This window comes from Macrotis lagotis, chromosome 4 (genome assembly GCF_037893015.1).
Source record: "Macrotis lagotis isolate mMagLag1 chromosome 4, bilby.v1.9.chrom.fasta, whole genome shotgun sequence".
Classification (NCBI taxonomy): domain Eukaryota; kingdom Metazoa; phylum Chordata; class Mammalia; order Peramelemorphia; family Peramelidae; genus Macrotis; species Macrotis lagotis.
In genome coordinates, this window is record NC_133661.1 from 79,362,377 (window position 1) to 79,381,090 (window position 18,714).

The following is an 18,714-nucleotide window of genomic DNA, read 5'->3' on the forward strand; positions in this document are numbered from 1 at the left end:
AGACTTTACATTTGTGACATGGCAAGCTATTTTTGGCAATTTGAATTCGACCTGCCATGACACTCAAGGAGGTAATGATAAGTTGTTATCAATTCGCAGCTGAGACTCGTGCACCTCCCAACTATGCTTTCCTCCTTTGTCATCCCCAAAACAAATCTATTGAAAAAACATGATCAACAACATGCAAGTCTTCAACCTTACCACATTTCTTGTCCTAATGCCACACTCAGCAACACTTTGACTCTTCGGTATCGTGATTGTGTAATATTTATCCTGAAATGCCAAAAATATCAACTTGTACTGGTGAAAGCTAAACAACCATGGGCACAACATCCTATGGACAAGTTGTGGGTTGAACTTAGTGGGAATCTTCCCCCATTACTATTGCAAAAGAAGTGGCTGATCTTGCTTTCAATATTGTGAACTTTGCCTTCTCAGTTTATGAAGAATTCCAAATTCAGGATCTTTACCAACAACAGGGACATCTGACATCTGTATTGTAAAACTTTTTGGTCCAGCAGTCATCCATGTGGACCACCCAAAATCGTATAAACTGGTCACTTCAAAAGGAAATAGATGCTTTGGCTCCTGTAGTAATTCACATCGGGGATGAGCTTGCTTACCATGAGTTGATAACCCAAATTCCTTGTCATTACAGATATAAACCATTATGTGTCACTCTATTACAGGTGAATCTCACCAACCCCACCTTTGTTGGTTCATGGCTTCAGATACAGGTTGCATTACAAGGTGCACTGTTATCTTATAATGCTTCATCAGACATTCATCAATTGGCTTTACTACTTCAAGAACTGAGAAATACTTCGACCGATTTTTCGAGTCATCAGACTGCTGCCTTTAACGTTGCTCATTATCTCAAGCATTTACAATTCTTGCAATGGTTATTCAGTTTACTAGGTCCTTTTGTCATATTATTTCTTCTTTGTATTTTTGGCCCCTGCTTGCTATGGCTTTTGGTGTCCCTACTGAAGGCTGATCAACATCAAGGCAGATACCATGTCCCTTGTACATTGTACCCCTCATGACCCTCCTGTTTAAAACAAGGAAGGGGACTGGTTAAGGGTGTAAATCCCACCTGGAGTGCTGGGGGTGGAGCTGGCGGTTAGTGTGAGACGCCTGGGTGTGGACTCTGCCACGTAATCTAAGCGAGATATTGCGAGGAATGGTATCGAATCACCTTAAACAGGACTGGCCCTGCAAAGGGCTCGCCCACGAAGGAGGAGGACTTAGGGAGAGTATATAAGAGGGACGTGGACCGAAGTAGGAGATTCGAGATGTAGCAAGCAGCGGGGCCATATTCGCTGCAAATGTAACCAATAAAGACCTGCTTGTTAGACTGCAACCGGGTGTTCTGTCCAGTTTATTGCCCTCCGTCCCCAAGGAGGGTCCGTGACTTCCGAAGACCGGGAAAAGGTATGTATCCAGGTGATGGCTCGGGATAGTTCTCCGAGCAGACTTGGTTTTAGGCATTACTGATTAGTGACTTGGGGCAAATCACTTTATTTTTTATGCCTCAGTTTCCTCTTCTTTAAAATGAAGATACTATATGAAATGAACCACATAATATTATCAAGAAAATAAAGTGAGCAATTATGTAAGGTGCTATTTTAGTGTACATTGTTGTTACTGGCTTCAAAGTGCAAAAAAATGAATTTTGGAAAATATGTCTGTTCAATAACTATCTATCTATCTATCTATCTATCTATCTATCTATCTATCTATCTATCTACCTTACACCTATACTAAATGGAACTTATTAAAATTCATTGTTTTTTTAAACCTATACTAGCCATTTATATATATTTGCATCCAGATACTGTTTCTAGTTTCCCTCTCCCTTTAAGAGAAATCGTACTTGCCATTCAATCACTTCAGTCATTCATTTAATAAAGATTTACTAACAGCCTCCTCAGGCTATGTGCTATATATCAGAGAGATACAGTCAACTTTCTCCTCTATCCTCAACCCCTCAAGGATCTTTCATTCTATGTAAGTGAAGAGATGCTTGATATAATGTTGGCTGAAGAATGAATAAGCATCCATCATGCCTACCTTCCTACCACAAATTGTGTCATTAAAAAACTGCTTAACAAGTTGAGGTTTAAAAAAAATGGTTTGCATGCCACTGCATACATTATACTCTTTACAGAAAAGATTTGGATTATCAACAATCCTGGGATTATTAATGATTAGCGGGATCTTCTGGGATAATGAGAGAAAGTTATAATAAGGAAAATAAAGCTAGTATCTGATTTAATAGAGTGATTGAAACTTTAAAAGCAAAGTAGAGGGATTCAAAGAAATATTTTTATTTCTGTTTATGATAAGTTCCTTGAATCTTTTATTCTTCCTTCTCCTTCTGGCCCAATTTAAGGTCTGATCCCAGTCTAATCATCAGTCCTTCCCATTCAACCTCCATTCTTACCCATTCCTTGCTTATTTTCTTACCCTGGCAAAAACTGAAGTTTGCAGCCATGGTTGGGGTAGACTTTACTTCATTTATAATTGTTATAGTATTTGCCTTCACACATTAAACAATATCCTTCCTCCTCAGTTGTGACTGAATGATAACTGAATCATAGCATAAATGAAGTGGTTTACAGGTAGTATGAGGAATTATTTCCAACTGCTGATCAGATCAGTTTTTTCATATACAATAGTTTCATATTCAATAGTTTTTTTCATATACAACTAAAATATAGTTAACATTTATATATTGTTTTACATATATTATCTCATTTTATAAAAGACTTAATAAATCTTTTATACCACAGTTATATTCACTGATCAAAATCAAATTGCATTTTTAAAAATTAACATTATACAAGATTATCAAGAGTAAGAATAGGGAATTATTTTAAAAATATATTTGTAAAAAGTAAAGTGTTGAAGAAATTGTAATGGCTTACCTCTAAGCGAATAGTTTCAGGCCAGTTTATTAGTTGAATATTGAAAATCTGCTGAAACATGATTTTAAAATCCTGCTGTAGGGGAGATGCTGAAGTACAAGAAACCTGTTTATCATTGTAAAATATTTTAATAAAATATTTAAGCTTTTGAACTCTGGTTCTCCTCCTTTGTTCATGCCTAAGAATTTAAAAGTAAACAAACATTTAAATCACCCTAGGAAAACAAAATGAATGCAAAAAAGATTTAGGTTATGTCCCAGTCTCTGGGACATACATTCTACCTAATGCATATTTCAATCTTCCTACTATGGTACATAAAACTTCATTTCAATCAAATCAAAAGGAGGCTGATCTCAATTTATGTTATAAAAGTAAATCAGGTTTTATTGATTCCTATCGCCTACATCCTCCTGCTCCGTGTTCCCTTTCTCTCATCCCTTTCCTCTTCTATTTTCCTCTAGGACAATACAGATTTCTATACTCAGTTGATGTTATTTCCTCTCATCACTTCTGATGAGAATGAAGGCTCACTCACTCCCCCACTTTCCCCACTTTCACTCCAGTGCAAAAGCTTTTTCTTGCCTCTTATGTGAAATAATTTGGCCCATTTCAACTCTCTCTTCTTCCCACTACATTTCTTTTTTCACATATTGACTCCATCTTTATACTATATTATGCCATTATATTCAGCTCCTTCCTGTGTCTTGTCTATATATGCCTCTTCTAACTGCACTAATAAATGAGACTGTTCATATGAGTTATTAGTATCTTCTTCCCATGTTGGAATACAAGCAATTCAACATCATTAAATCCCTCAATTTACCCTTCTTGTTCACACACTCTGTTTTGCCCGAGTCCTAAACTTGAAGATAAAACTTTGTCAAGCTCTGGTCATTTCAACAGTGAATTTTGAAAGTTTCTTATTTCATTGAATATCCCTCTTTTCCCCTGAAAGATGTTGTTCAGTTTTGCTGGGTAGTTGATTCTTGGTTGTAATCCAAGTTCTTTTGCCTATGAGCCCTTAATGTAGATGCTACTAAATCTTGGATAATCCTGACTGTGGCTTCATGATATTTGAATTGTGGGGTTAAGTGGCTTGCCCAAGGCCACATGGCTAGGTAATTATTGTCTGAGACCAGATTTGAACCCAGGTACTCCTGACTCCAAGGCCAGTGCTTTATCCACTACGCCACCTAGCCGCCCCGCTGGGAGTTTTTATTTTTGAGATCTCTTTCAGGAGGTGATTGATGGATTCCCTCAATTTCTATTTTACCCTTTGCTTCTAGGATAGCAGGGAAATTTTCCTGGAGAATTTCTTGAAAGATGAAGTCTAGACTCTTTTTTGGTCATGACTTTCAGGTAGCCTCATAATTCTTAGATTATTTCTCCTGGATTTATTTTTGCAGGTCAGTTTTTTCATATTTTTTTTTGGTTTTGTTTATAGTTTGATTTCTCACAAAGTTATCAACTTCCCTTAGCTCCATTCTATACAGTGTTTTTTAAAGTCCTTTTCCAGCTGGCCAATTCTACTTTTTAAGGTATTCTCCTCAGTGATCTTTTGGACTGCTTTTTCCATTTGACCTAAATCAAATTTTAAGATTTAATCTCCTTCAATAATTCTAGCTGTGTGGCCTTGGGCAAGCCACTTAACCCCATTTACCTTTCAAAAACCTAAAAAAAATTACTGTTTGGTTTCTTTGGTGACACTTACTATGGCAAATGCTAACTTTTCTATTCTATTTTTGTCATCCAAGTCCTAAACTATGCTTTCATAATTCTCATTTCTCTTTTGAAACATGTCCTCCTCACATTCCACAGGGTCTTCTGTCTCACTAAATGTTTGGTTTGCAGTATTCATTAACAGAAACCTGAACTGGTTTACTAGATTTGGAGGATATATTTTCTTGTGGTGTTATATATTTTACATTGTATATTTTCTTTTTTCTGTTGATTTATCTGCTTATGTTCAAAGGTCTTTCAGTTCCTTCTTGAGATCTTTGGTAATATTCTTCTATACCCCACATCACCTTGATTTCCCCTATTGTTCACTTCCTAGCTCTCTCCCCTCTAATGGTAGTTTCCTTGAGGATTAGATCTCAGTATCTCAGCCTCCTCTCATCTGTGACTTTTGGGTAGACAGAACTAGCCCTGGCTGGAATCTACACAGACATCTCCATCCTCCCCACCCTCATCCCCTGCCCCATGCAGTGTCCTTTCCCAATATCCTGTCCTGATTTTTGTCCCTTAGTTCTCTGGCAATGCAAAGAAATGCTGCACAGAGTTACAGGTTTGTCAGCCCTGTCCCAGAATTCAGAGTTTTGCCATGCTGGTGCTATGGAGCCGCTTGCTGTGACTCTTCTTCAGTCTAGAGCTGTGGTCTCCCTGGCACTGGAAAGAGGTCAGATCAAAGAGGAGGGGGGAAGTCACTTATGCAGCATCTCTGCTCTCAGTATCTGCTACTTTCTACTTTCATCAGTGTCAGCTAAAGGTATTACTTTTCTCTCAATTCTTCTTAGTTTGTTCTTGGCAACCAGTAAGTTTATTGAGTTTCTATTACATTTTTTGGTCAGACCAAGTACCACCACAGTCATTTGTCCAAATAGTGTCTTTGTTTTTCCAGTCTTAAGTTTTTAATCCCTGGCAATGTTCCCCCACCCCCACCCCGTCCTGTGCTACTTGGGATAGTACTATGTGGAAATCCAAAATCTTGGCTTACCCAGGCCTGTTTCCTGGGACCCAAAGTCTGTCTCAAGATAAATGTAGTTTCTAATTGGTTAAGTTTACACTTGCTGCCCTAGGAATTATCAGTTGTCCCTATTATGTTTCTTGTTCAATATAAAAACAGGGGCAATAGAAAATTGGATAGAAAGTTGGATAGAAGAGAAACCACAGAATGTGATTTGCCACACGTTTTGATTTACCTCAATCTTCTCTTAGCCTTATTATACTCAGTTATCATGGTGTGAATAAGAAAGAAAGTTCAGTTCTAGAGTCCCCCTCATGCTTAGGTTTAACCTCTTCTCTGTTTATTGTTTGCCATCAACTCAACTATGAGGGTAAAGTGAATGGAAAAGGGGAAAAGACCAGAAATCAGAAAGGAATGAATTAAAGAAAGCATAATTATACTTTCATAACTACTGAAAACCACAAGGGCAATGACTTCAATTTGCTTTGTCCTCTTTAGGCTTTTTTTTTGCAAGGCAAATGGGGTTAAGTGGCTTGCCCAAGGTCACACAGCTAGGCAGTTATCATCAAGTGTCTGAGACTGGATTTGAACCCAGGTACTCCTGACTCCAAGGCTGGTGCTTTATCCAGTACGCCACCTAGCCACCCAGCTTTGTCCTCTTTAAAACATTAGGTAAGTAGAGTGTTAAGTAGATGAACCTTATGTAAATTTACAGTTGAAGAGTTAGGAAGGGAAAGTTATCATAGACTAAAAACTTCTATGAGAGATCTTTTTTAGAAGAGCTAGGGAGTTTTTAACTAGAATATTTAGTGCCATTTTTTCTTTTTTTCTTTTATTCTTCGATAGTCTGAACATAAAAAAAACATATAAAAGTGTAGATAAGATATGGAAAAATAACCTAAATATAGAGAATAAAAGAAATGTTGAAAATAATCAAAAATTAGCTTACACAGAACACTTGTACAAGTTTGTTACTTCTGCAGTCATAGAAAGTTGTGGTATTAAAGTGGGTTGTTTTATTCTTTCTAATTCTGTTTCTTCAAATTGTGATGTTAAATATGAAAGGTTCTGAAAATCAGTAAACAAATTTTTCATAATTTATATAGTTTTTCTATCATTATGATTTTTGACTTTAATTTCCTAGATTCAAGAATGAAGTATTTAAAATCACATTTCTTACAATCTACAATATTTATTTTAAGAATAATTATTTTCCTCTACTAGCTAAGAATGAATCATTTTGACTGGTGAAACAAAATTTTAAATCATGAGTACCTCCTCTTCCCCATTCTTAGAGCTTTCTTCTTTGGACTTTGCCTCTGTTTCAGACACTTCTGATGTATTTTCTTGTTCATGTTCATCAACTATATTTACTTTTAACCTAGTTGAGCATAAATAATAATGTTTTTAGAGACTTACAAATCTTTTATAAAAATAATTTATAAAATAATTATAAGAAAAATTATGAATAAGATTTGCAAGGTTCTTCAATATACAATCTTAGTGGAATTTTACAAAAAACTGTATCCTTGTAGACAAAAAGAAAGCTTAGATTTAGTGAAAATTCATGTCCTAAGGCTAGTAAAAGTCAAGAGTCAGGATTCATATTCAAATCTCTCTGGCCAGTCCTCTTTGCACTGTGCCACAATGAATATGGACAAAGTCTGGATAAGGTGACTCTTGGCTGCTTCTTACTATTTAGACCTTTTAACATCAGAGTTATGAGAAGAGTACTTAGAATCAAATGAGAACTGGGGCCTGTCTCTAACAGTTATGAACTGTCTGTGATCAATTTCCCAGAAGCTCAGTTTTTTCATTCTCAAAATGAGGATACTAATATCTATAATACTGACCTCACAGGTTTATTATGAAGGTCAATGTACACGAAGCTTTTTGCTAACCTTAAATTGCTATGTAAATTCTAAGTTATTGTTAATAATGCTCCTAATGTAAGGAGTAGATAAACTTTGCTATTGAAGGTTAATAATCCAAAAAAAAAGTTAAATATAAACAATGTCCCCTCCTAAAGTTTTTAAATTTGGGGCAGGCAGCTGTGTTAATGTGAGAAAAAAAACTATGAAGATGAAGTCTTTAGTATTGACATATAATTAATGATGTGCATAATTATTATGGAATTGCATAAAAACTAGGTATAATAAAAGTTTGTATAATAATATTAGACAGGAAACAATATTTAATGGCATGGCTTCCTTAGTCTGGTAATTCACTAGATGGATTAATTTGAATTTCTTAGCATAGCTTTGGTTTACATTGTTGCCAGGAGTTTCACCTCACCATTAAGCTTAAGTCATCAAAACATCAATAGATGTTTGATTAGTTTGAAAATACCTTAAAATTGAGATTTGTAGAGATAAGTGTGTCTAGAATGATCCTCCCACCTTATCTACCCGGAGCTATTCACTTGATACTTAGATATGACTGCTTGCTTGGAGTGGTCAAAGGCCCAAAGAGGGCTGAACAACTCTGTCTATACCACTTGGAGATTTAACAAGTTGTTCAGGACAATGAACATAATGAATAGCCATCCTACATGTGAGTGAGCTTCTCCCCTCTCACATCAGCTCTGACTTAACCTCTATACACCTTGCTTGTACATAGTGGCAGCGAGGTCCTTGGGAGCAGACAGTCTTTTGCTTCTTTTTGCCTACTTTAGGGCTCAGCACAGTGACTGGTATATAACAGATACTTCATTAAGGCTTTTGGACTCACTGGTGCCTTGACTGAACACCCTCATTCTAGAACAGCCATAGACAAGTTTTTTTTTTTTTTTTTAGATTTTTCAAGGCAATGGGGTTAAGTGGCTTGCCCAAGGCCACATGGCTAGGTAAGTATTAAGTGTCTGAGGTTGGATTTGAACCCAGGTACTCCTGACTCCAAGGCTGGTGCTCTATCCACTGCGCTACCTAGCCACCCCATAGACAAATTCTAAAGGAAATGTCATTCCTCTTAAAAGTTCTTAATGAGGACAGATGGAAAATTGTTGAGAGATCCAACTATGCCTCCATCACTGTAAAGAGTATGCCAAGGGTTTTTCTCTCCACTGCCTTCAGTGACATCGTGAGTACATCTAACCTGAGTAGATCTTCTGTCACTTCTGTGTACTTATTGGAACTATGAAAGCAAATGGGATATGGTCACTCACCTTTGAAACTGCAACTTTAGAGGTGTGCTTGTAAATCCTTGTTGTTGGCGAAGAACCTTAATTTGTTTCCATGTCCTCAGCATATTATGTAGTAAAGAAATATCCTTTTTTTGTTCCAAGTCATAGAGCTGCTTTGTATTACTATAATGATATTAATAAGAATAATTAATCATATTTATCAACTCAGCAGCAATCTCCCAGAAGGGAAGGATGTCAGAAGGGAAGAAGGAACACTTATAGAAGCCTCAAATCAACTTCCCCCATCCTATTATCCTTAAAAATTATCATCTATTGAGACAAACTCAAAAACCACAACATTTTCCCCATGATTTTCCCTCCAGGCTCACTCTGCCTCACCTCTACACAGTTACTTGTTCCCATGACTTCCAGCCCTTTCCTGGAAATGCCATGTCAACAGAAATCTCAGCCATGCTGCTCCCTTCTCTAGTGGCTCACTCTCTGGGTTAACTTATGCTTGATCAGGTACCTCCCCCCGCCATGCTTTCCAATTCCTCATTAGACATTAAACTCAAGTAGAGACTATTTTTTTTTTGTTTTTGTTAGCCTGTTTATTAAACTCTTACACTTTATCTACTTAGTTCTCTATCTTCCTCTCCTTTCACTTTAACCCCTTGCCAGCTCAATCCCCCATACCTCACATCTCCTCTGCAACTGCAACCCTGACTATCCTTTCCAGAGTTGAATGGCTCTTACTCTCATGTCCTCAAATATAATTGCTCACCCCTTCAACTTCCAGATCCTTCCTGTACTATCATCATTTTTCAGCCTCTTCTGCTTTGAGGTTCATCTACTCCATGTATCACTTTGAATAATTTTTACCTGGTAAACCTCAAAGTTTCTTATAAATGCAGTTATATAACTAATATGTATACTTATTATATACTAATAAGTATCTTTAACATGATAGTACATGTATAACCTTTATCAGATTTCTCATTGTCATGGGGAAGGAGGAGAGAGAGCAGGGAGGTAGAAAAAGGCAGAACACAAAAACTTACAAAAAGATGAATATTGAAAACTATTTTTACATGTAACTTAAAAAGTAAAATATCAAAAAATAATTCCTGATATCATGAAGCAAAGGACAGTACAAGATATATACAGGATTAATTGGTGGTGATCTCAATGATGTTTTCAAATATATAAAATAACACCTAGTATTACAAAGGGAAAAAAGTCATGATTTTGGATCCCAAATATTTTTTAAATAACCCCCCCCAGGCTTTATTTTTGTGTAGTTATTATAATTAAGACTTGGTTACCGAAAGCATACCTTATTTGCCAATTATAGTCTTGCAGAGATTTTTTGGTCAGCTGGTTAATATTCACATTATCCCTTGCTACTTTTGTTAGTGCTTTAAGCTATAATAAAAAGAAAAACTGTTTTGAGTATATTTCATATATAGACATGTCTAGTAACTTCACTTCAAACTGTATGACAACATGGTTAGAAGTAGTAAGCATAAAGATGTACATTTTACATGTATTTATGGGAGTCCTAACAATAGAATCCTAAATCTTGAGCTAGAAGGGCCCTTGAAGATCATCTAGTCCAAATTTCCCATTTTAGACATGAGAATTGGCTTGTCCAATATCAAACATACAGAAGGGTAAGTAGCAAAATTGGGATCTGCAGTTCAAGTTCAATGTTCTTCCAAGTTCACTATGGTTGGTCACTCACTCACTCAATAGGCATGTATCAAGCACTACCTGTATGTCAATAAACATATATTAAGCACCACCTATATGTCAAGCATTGTGCTGACAACAACAACAATATGAAAAGAGGGGAAGCTGCTGCTAAGATGGCTTGGGGAAGTCTTTCCATCAAAGAAGGGACTTTTGTTGGGACATGAAGGAAGATGAGGGTTAAGTAGATGAGCAGAGGGAAATCATTACAGAATGGCCACAGCTAGAAAACATGTTCCAAACAGAGCTGGAATATCTTGTTGATGGGATGGCTAAGAGGTTGGTGTTACTGAAGAGCATATGTCAAAAAGTAAAGTGTAAGAAGCCTACAAATGTAAGAGGGGGAATAGATTAAGAAGGGCTTTGAATGCCGACCAATACACTGTGTCTTTGATTCTGAAGGGATATGGGGCTGTTGGAGTTAATGAGGAGGGGTGGGTGATGTGTAAATGTATATACAGGAAAAGCAGTAATATATGTGCAACAAGCTATGCATGTAGAGAGAGCATTTCCTAGAAATTTTCCTAGCACATTTTCCTAGAAAATCGAAAGGATCCAGAACACAAAGTACTATCAGCAAATAATTTGCCTAACCTTTGAAACAACAGAATTTTAGAATTTTAGCTGGATGGGAATGATCTAGTCCAAACTACTTATTTTATACATTCAAAAAGAGAGAAGAGACTAATCCAAAATCACACATAATATTAGAACTGGGTCTTGACTGTAGGATCAGTATTCTGTTTTACCTTCTTCTTGGTTTTCTTTCTAATACTCCTTAACTCTAGCGTAGACTTCATCTTTTTTCCTTGACTGGTTTATATTGTCTCACTTTGACTCATTTCTTCTTGGCAGCATAACAAATACTATAACCTCATAATACCCTGACTGTTGGAACTGACTCCATTTAACAACCAGAAAATCAACAGCCATTCAGGTTCGGTCAAGATGTTTTCCTTTGATGACCATGACAAAAGCATACCTAAAAGTCCCTTTAGCCCTTTAGCCTCACCCAAAAGAAAAACATTTCTTTTTTGTCCTGACTTCACTATTTTTAATTATCTTTGTCCCTTTTATCTTACTAATATTTTATATTAGTCAACTTTCTCATTTGTCAATTTTTTTTAGGTTTTTTTTTTGCAAGGCAAATGGGGTTAAGTGGCTTGCCCGAGGTCACACAGCTAGGTAATTATTAAGTGTCTGAGACTAGATTTGAACCCAGGTACTCCTGACTCCAGGGCCAGTGCTTTATCCACTGCACCACCTAGCCACCCCTCATTTGTCAATTTTTAAGCATACCATCTTCCTGGCATACTTTTCCTATTATTAAATTTTTAATATCTTCCCTCTTTAATACAAACTCCTTCAAACCAAGAAATTATAGAAGTGGTAATGGCATATTAAGTAGCTTAGATAGATCCTGGAGTTAGGGTCACTGATACTCTGACATTTCCATAGTCACATTGGATCACTGCAACCTCAGACTGCTATCTGGAACTATTGTTGAATCTGTATTTATCATCTTCACATATTTCTGTGTCCCCTGTGGCTCCCTTATCAATTAGCATGAAGCTAGCAACTGACTTAATGGTGATTGTCAGCTATCCAATCCTTCTGAAGGGAAGTTGTCTCTTAAAATTTTTCTTTCACAGTTATGAAACTTTTACATTTCTTTTACATTTATGAAACTATCCCAGGGTATTTGCCCACAGTTTGTGCAAAGGGCCCTGCCTTCATATGTCTTCCTCATTCTAATTTCCTTTAAACAAAATTAATTTCTATCCTAAGTGCCAATTCAAAATCAGAAAAAAATCTTAAGTGGTAACTATTTGTTTATAAAGCACATATATAATGTGCTTTTCAAAATCTTAAAGTACTACATAAGTATTATATAATAGCCATTTTCTTGAGTATTATAGGAAGGCTTTTGGCAGTGGAAATAATTTGAAGTTTATAGAAACTTACAGAAACTTAAAGTTACTTATTTAGCTGCAATGATTACTAAATTATTATTTAGCCACAACTTATTAGTTTTGTGACTGTGGGCAAGTTACAACCTCTGCTCGCCTCAGTATCCCCACTGGCAAAATGGAGATATAAGAACAAGGTTGTTGTGAGGATAAGATAAAATAATAATGTAAAGCTGCTGTTATATTACTACTAGAGAAATCAGGAAAATTTTCCTCTCTTCTTTCTGTGGTACTTCTTTCTTTGGAGGTATATTCTGTTTTATTTTTTTCCCATTACCCACATTTTCCATGAGAACCTGACAGATTTAAAAGACATGATGCTACAAGTGACCATGTGATTAATGCCTGGCACATTTAGTTGCATATCATAAGCACTTGAATGATTATAGTTGAAAAAACTCAACTGAATAATGTAATTATAATAATTATAATTATTATAATAAACTTAGCCCTGGAGAAGAATTAGATAAAGCACTTCTTTTTACAGAGTTAGATGACTATGTTTTTGTCAGGCACAAAGATTAGTTTTACTGAACTTTTTTTTTTTATGTTTCTTTTACATAGATCTTAAAGAGGATGACTTGCTAGGCTGGGAAAATGGGATTGGGGAAGAGAAATATATTCAGATATTAAAGGGAGGTAAAAATAAAAGATATTTTTTTAAAAAAAGATTTTAAAAAAGATTCTTTTAAAAAGTTGCTGAATCTGGCACTTCATATCTAAATTTTCCTTCATGGAGGAAGTGAAAGGAGAATTGACTACATGGGCCTACAGGGAGATGTGATATTCCTGCTTCCAGAAATGTACTATGGTGGAGAGCATAGTTAAGTTATCTGTGGACATTAAAGAAGACTGAAACAAGTAAGATCTCATTCCTCATAACTTTCAATTGAAGAAAAAAATGCTGTAAAAGTCTGCAGTAGTAGTAGTAGTGATGATAGCTATCAGCAGCAGCCTCCTTTCATCAACCTTAGAATCCTGAAGGAAGAAAGATGACAAACTCTAGGGACCCTACCTACTAGGTAGGGTGCAGGCAGTGACATTCAACTTATAGCTTATTTGTTTGACTTCTTCTGCTGTTATAAATTTCAGAATGTAGCCCCTGATGTCTTAATTTCTTAGAGGCATTTCCTTCCCAACATCCTTTCTCCCTAAATCTACAGAAATCAACACTTTCTCTAAGTTCCTAGACTTTTCCATTATAAAAATTTCTTATCATTTAAACCAAATTTTTAAGAATTCAAAATTACTGAAATTTCAGTTATTTAGGTTATTCACAGTATGTTAAGATCCTTTAAAAATGCTGATCAGTCAAATAAACACCATATTAAGTGACTACTGTGAACCAGGGACAAAGGATTGAATTGAAGGTACTTCTATTTTATCAGAAAATGAGTTTAACAATTCATCTGTAACTTGTAACATCTATAAAAAACAATTTCCGGGTGGCTAGGTGGTGCAGTGGATAGCACCAGCCCTTGAGTCAGGAATACCCGAGTTCAAATAAAACCTCAGACACTTAATAATTACCTAGCTGTGTGGCCTTGGGCAAATCCATTTAACCCCACTGCCTTGCAAAAAAAAAAAAAAAACCCTAAAAACCCAATTTCACACTTTCCTTTTGGTGATTTAAAGAATTTTATTTATGGTCAGCAAAAATCACTTCCTTGTTCTTTGTCAAGAGTCCAGCTATTGAAAGACTGACTGAAAGTACTTTTTTTCTAGCAATAAGGAATTCAGAAAATACACCCTTGGGTATAAGAATGCATTTCCAAGACTTTGTCACAGCCACTCAGAGAAAAATCAGAGTTAATGTCCCTCTAGTTAAGAGATTTTAAGTTTGTTGAAATGTACAATTTAGACATAGGCAATTATTTTTACATTAGAACTCATCTGAACAAAATAGGTATCTGCTACAAAACTGTTCCTCACCTGAAAATTGCATTCTGTTACTCAGTTTTAATTCTCTCATATACATTTTTAAAATTGAATTTTTATTTTATTTTCAGTTCTTAGTTCTATTCTTCCTTTCCCACCCATTGAGAAGGCAAGAACAATGAAACCCATTAAAATATGTTTCTATATGCAAAACAAATTCCAGCATTTAGTCCTGTCTAAAAGAAAGGACAAAGAGAGTGAAAGGAAAGAAAGACAAGAGAAAAAGAGGAGGTAGAGGAGGAAGGGGAGGGGGAAAAAGGAAGAAGGGGAATAAACTATGTTTCAATTTGCTGAGTCCTTCAACTTTATCTGAAGGTGGATGGTATGTTTCAAAAAAAAATCCTTTTGTCATTGGTAATTGTGTGAAGAGTAAGTCTTTCAATATTGTTATAGTATAAATTGTTCTACTGGTCTTCTCATTTAATTTTTCATCAGTTTATATGTCTTCCTTATATATGTCTTTTCTGAAACCATTTCTTATAGCAGGTTATATACTACAACTTATTCATTCCCCAATTTATGAACATCCCCTCACTTTACAATTCTTTTCTACCTCCCCCAAAAGTCTCCTTTTGTGTATATGGATCCTTTTCCTACTTTGAATCTCTTTAGGATATAGACCTAATAATGGAATATAGAGACATGATATTTGGGAACATAGTTCTAAATTGTTTTCAAGAAAGACTGGACCACTTCACAACTCTTCTAACAGTATATTAATGTGCCTATGTTCCTACAACCCCTTCAGAATTTGTCATTTTTTTTATCATCTTGGCCAATCTGATGGTTATGAAATGGTATTTTATGATTTAATCTATTAGTGATTTTTTCACATTTTTAATTTTTAGAATAAAATGAGCATTTCTATAACATAGTATAATGAAAAAATGATTGCCCATGAAACTGCAAATCTGTTATATATTTAAAAGGAATATCAAGTTGTACATAATAAAGTTATGATGCAAGTTTCTTTTCTCCCCTTCTCTCCCCCACCACCCCAGAGATGGCTATACAAATAGGTATAGACACATACATATATATGTATGTGTGTATATATACACATATAAATAAAAATTATTCTTCTATAAATATTTTAGAACATATAGGTTCTTTTTCATTTTCCCTAATCATCTTTGGATATAGACCTAGTATTGGCAGTTTACTCTTTGAGAATAATTCCAGATTGCTCTCCAAAATGGTTGGATCAGTTCACAATTCCACCAACAATCAATAAATGTCCCAATTTTTCCATATCCCTTTCAACATTTGTCCCTTTCCCCCCAATCATCTGGTCAATCTAGTAGGTATAAAATGATAGCTCATGATTGTTTTATTTTGCATTTGTCTAATCAATGATTTAAAAAATTTAAAAAAAATATTTCTTAGTCATGTTATGAAAAGAAACAAAAGGAAAAAAGCATGGGTGAAAAAAACAAAAAAGGGAAAACAGAATACTTTGATTTGTATTCAGATCCCAGCAGCTCTTTCTTAGATGTGACTAACATTTTCCATCAGGAGGCTTTTGGAATTGTCTTGGATCACTGTATTGCTGCGAAGAGCTAAATCAATTAGAATTGATTGTTATATAACTGTTACTCTGACTATGTAAAATGTTTTACTGCTTTAAAGCAATTTTTTCAGATGACTATAAAAGTTTTGATTTTTTTCATTAGAAAATACCCTGTTCATAGGGAATGACTCATAATATTATAGATTTGACCAAGTTCTTTATGTATAAAAATCGTTCACCTCAATTTTTTACTTTACTTCTGATCTTGGCAACATTTATTTACACAAAATCTTTTTAAATTTACTGTAACTGAAATTACTCATCTCACACTTTGCTCTCTCTCATTTATTCATATATTTATTCATCTATTTATGTCTGATAATCAAATGTTCTTTTAATTTTCTTGCAATCTCTTTATCTAGATCATGTAAGCATTTTGACCTTATTTTGATAAACGTTTTTAAGATATTGGTGATGCCCAATTTCTGCAATACAGCTTTTCTTCACATGAAGAACATGGCTTGTTTATCTTTCTCAAATAATGGTAAATTATTATATTTTCTGTTTTGTTTGTCTGCACAATTTTATATTTTTGTAAATAATTATTTGTAAATAGGTGTCAGTTTTATTGGCATGTAATTAGACAAACTAATTCCTAACAATTGCTTTTATTTCCTTTTTTTGTGAATTTACCCATTTTTTTTTTTTTTTAGATTTTTCAAGGCAATGGGGTTAATTGGCTTGCCCAAGGCCACACGGCTAGGTAATTATTAAGTGTCCAAGGTCGGATTTGAACCCAGGTACTCCTGACTCCAAGCCTGGTGCTCTATCCAATGCGCCACCTAGCTGCCCCCCATTTAATTTTTTATACTGTAAATTTGGTTTTCTATTTTTAATCAAATTTTTGTTGCTGTCCAGTTGTTTCAGTGTGTCCAGTGCTTTATGACCCCCATTTGGCCTTTCCTTGGCAAAGATATTGAAGTGGTTTGTCATTTTATTTTCTAGCTCATTTTCAAGTTATAAAAACTGAGGCAAACAGGGTTAAGTTACTTGTTCTGGGTCATACAGCTGCGAAGTGTCTAAGGCCAGATTTAAATCCAGGTCTTCTTGATTTATTTTGCTTGGAGTTCAAGCCACTGTATAACCTAGCTACTCTAATCAAATTAACTAATACTTTGAACTACTATTTTTAAATTTAGTTAAAATAGAAATCCTGAAAATCAAAGGACAGATTAACATTTCATTGAAGGTTTTAAATTTGATGGGTTTCTAGTTTTTGATCAACTTACTTGCTCTCTTTTATTGATACAGTAAAAGTACTGCTGCATCTCACTAATTTTGGCATGTTGTCATGTTATTTTTTTAAATTACTACTTCTATGATTTGTTCTTTGACAAATCAATTCCTTAAGATTAGTTTCCAATTAATTTTTTTGCAAGGTAATGGGATTAAGTGACTGCCCAAGCTCACACAGTTAGGTAATTATTAAGTGTCATTCTGGATTTGAACTCAGGTCCTCTTAAGTCCTGGGCTGGTGCTCTAACCACTTTGCCACCTAGCTTCCCCCTCGAATTAATTTTTAATCAATTCTTTAAAAGTTCCTTGTTTTAACTCTATGTAACTTTCCATTTCAAGTGAGTTTCTTGTCTGATTTTTTATCCTTTCATCCATTCTCTTCTGTTTTATTGTTGAGTTCATCCCATTCACATTCATAGTTAACTTTTTCTCTATCCTATTCTCTTATGTTTTATTTGATTCCTGCCCCCTCTTTCAGAGTTTGTTTGCTTCTAATGATTCCCTTTAACCTATTCTCCCTCTTATTTCCTCCTTTTCCCTTAATACTCTTCCTTCCTACTTGTCTAAAGAGTTTTTATATATGAGTAGTCCTGTCTCATTTAGCCAGGTCAAATGAGAAAGAGATTCAAGTGTCATCTATTTGCCCTGCCACTGTTTCTTCCCATTTGTAAAAACTCATTTTTGTCCCATTTATATAAGAAAATTTTTCCCCTTCTCATTTCCCCACTCTCTCAAAGTAAGCCTTGGGGTAGTGTTCTCTTTTCTTTGTGAAGAATGGGTTCTCCAAAGAGAGAGGCCTGCACCTTTAGAAAGCATATGATGACGGGATCAAGCACAGGGAGTGTACCAACAGCTGAGCAGTATAGACCTATGTGTGGCAAGCTGACATTGTCCTAGTGTTAAAGCTGTTACTAATTGTTATCCTACTGATGAGTAGGCTCATAAGTCAAAGCTCTGAGAGGAAAGGCCATACTGACAGTCCATCAAGATATCAGTGCTTGTTTGGCATTGGTGGTACACTATGGTTTATTGTTGATACGGGAGGAAGAGAAATAAGGAAAGCCTGAGCAGAAAGGCCTTATTGATGATCAGTCCTTCAAGAAACAAGTTAGGTTTTATCAGCTTGCTGTTTTCTATCACTAGATGTCACATGATGGCATCTGCCTTGAGTTGATGACATGCCATGTTGTCTTGCTGATACACAAGAAGTAAAACCAATTTAAGACCAAGAAATTCCTGCAGCAGCCAGAACATCTTCAACAATCCCATTTTCTATTAATCAGGCCATGTGGTGGAACAATCTGGTAAAGGTTAAGTGAGAGGGATCCCCCTCACTATTATAAACATAATTGTTCAACTCACACCACCACTTACTTGGTTGGGTGTGGTCCTCTTTGATCCCAAAGAATTACTAATAATTTATCTTCCTCTGCCATTCCATTCTTCTTCTTCTGAGATCATTTAATGACAACAGAATCATATCTATTCCATTAATCCCAGGATGAAGAGTT

General features: G+C 35.4%; 1 protein-coding gene across 6 annotated transcripts in view; it reads right to left on the bottom strand.

Annotated features, from left to right (window-relative positions):
• CC2D2B (coiled-coil and C2 domain containing 2B) overlaps positions 1–18,714 on the bottom strand; it is a 131,181-nt gene that overhangs the window by 60,320 nt on the left and 52,147 nt on the right. For all 6 annotated transcript variants that reach the window (XM_074233263.1, XM_074233264.1, XM_074233260.1 and 3 more), the window contains 5 exons: positions 10,074–10,162; positions 8,780–8,920; positions 6,892–6,997; positions 6,566–6,684; positions 2,931–3,108 (listed from right to left, as the gene is read on the bottom strand). In XM_074233263.1, the coding sequence (XP_074089364.1) occupies positions 2,931–3,108; positions 6,566–6,684; positions 6,892–6,997; positions 8,780–8,920; positions 10,074–10,162 (633 nt within the window). The remainder of the gene's footprint in view (positions 1–2,930; positions 3,109–6,565; positions 6,685–6,891; positions 6,998–8,779; positions 8,921–10,073; positions 10,163–18,714) is intronic.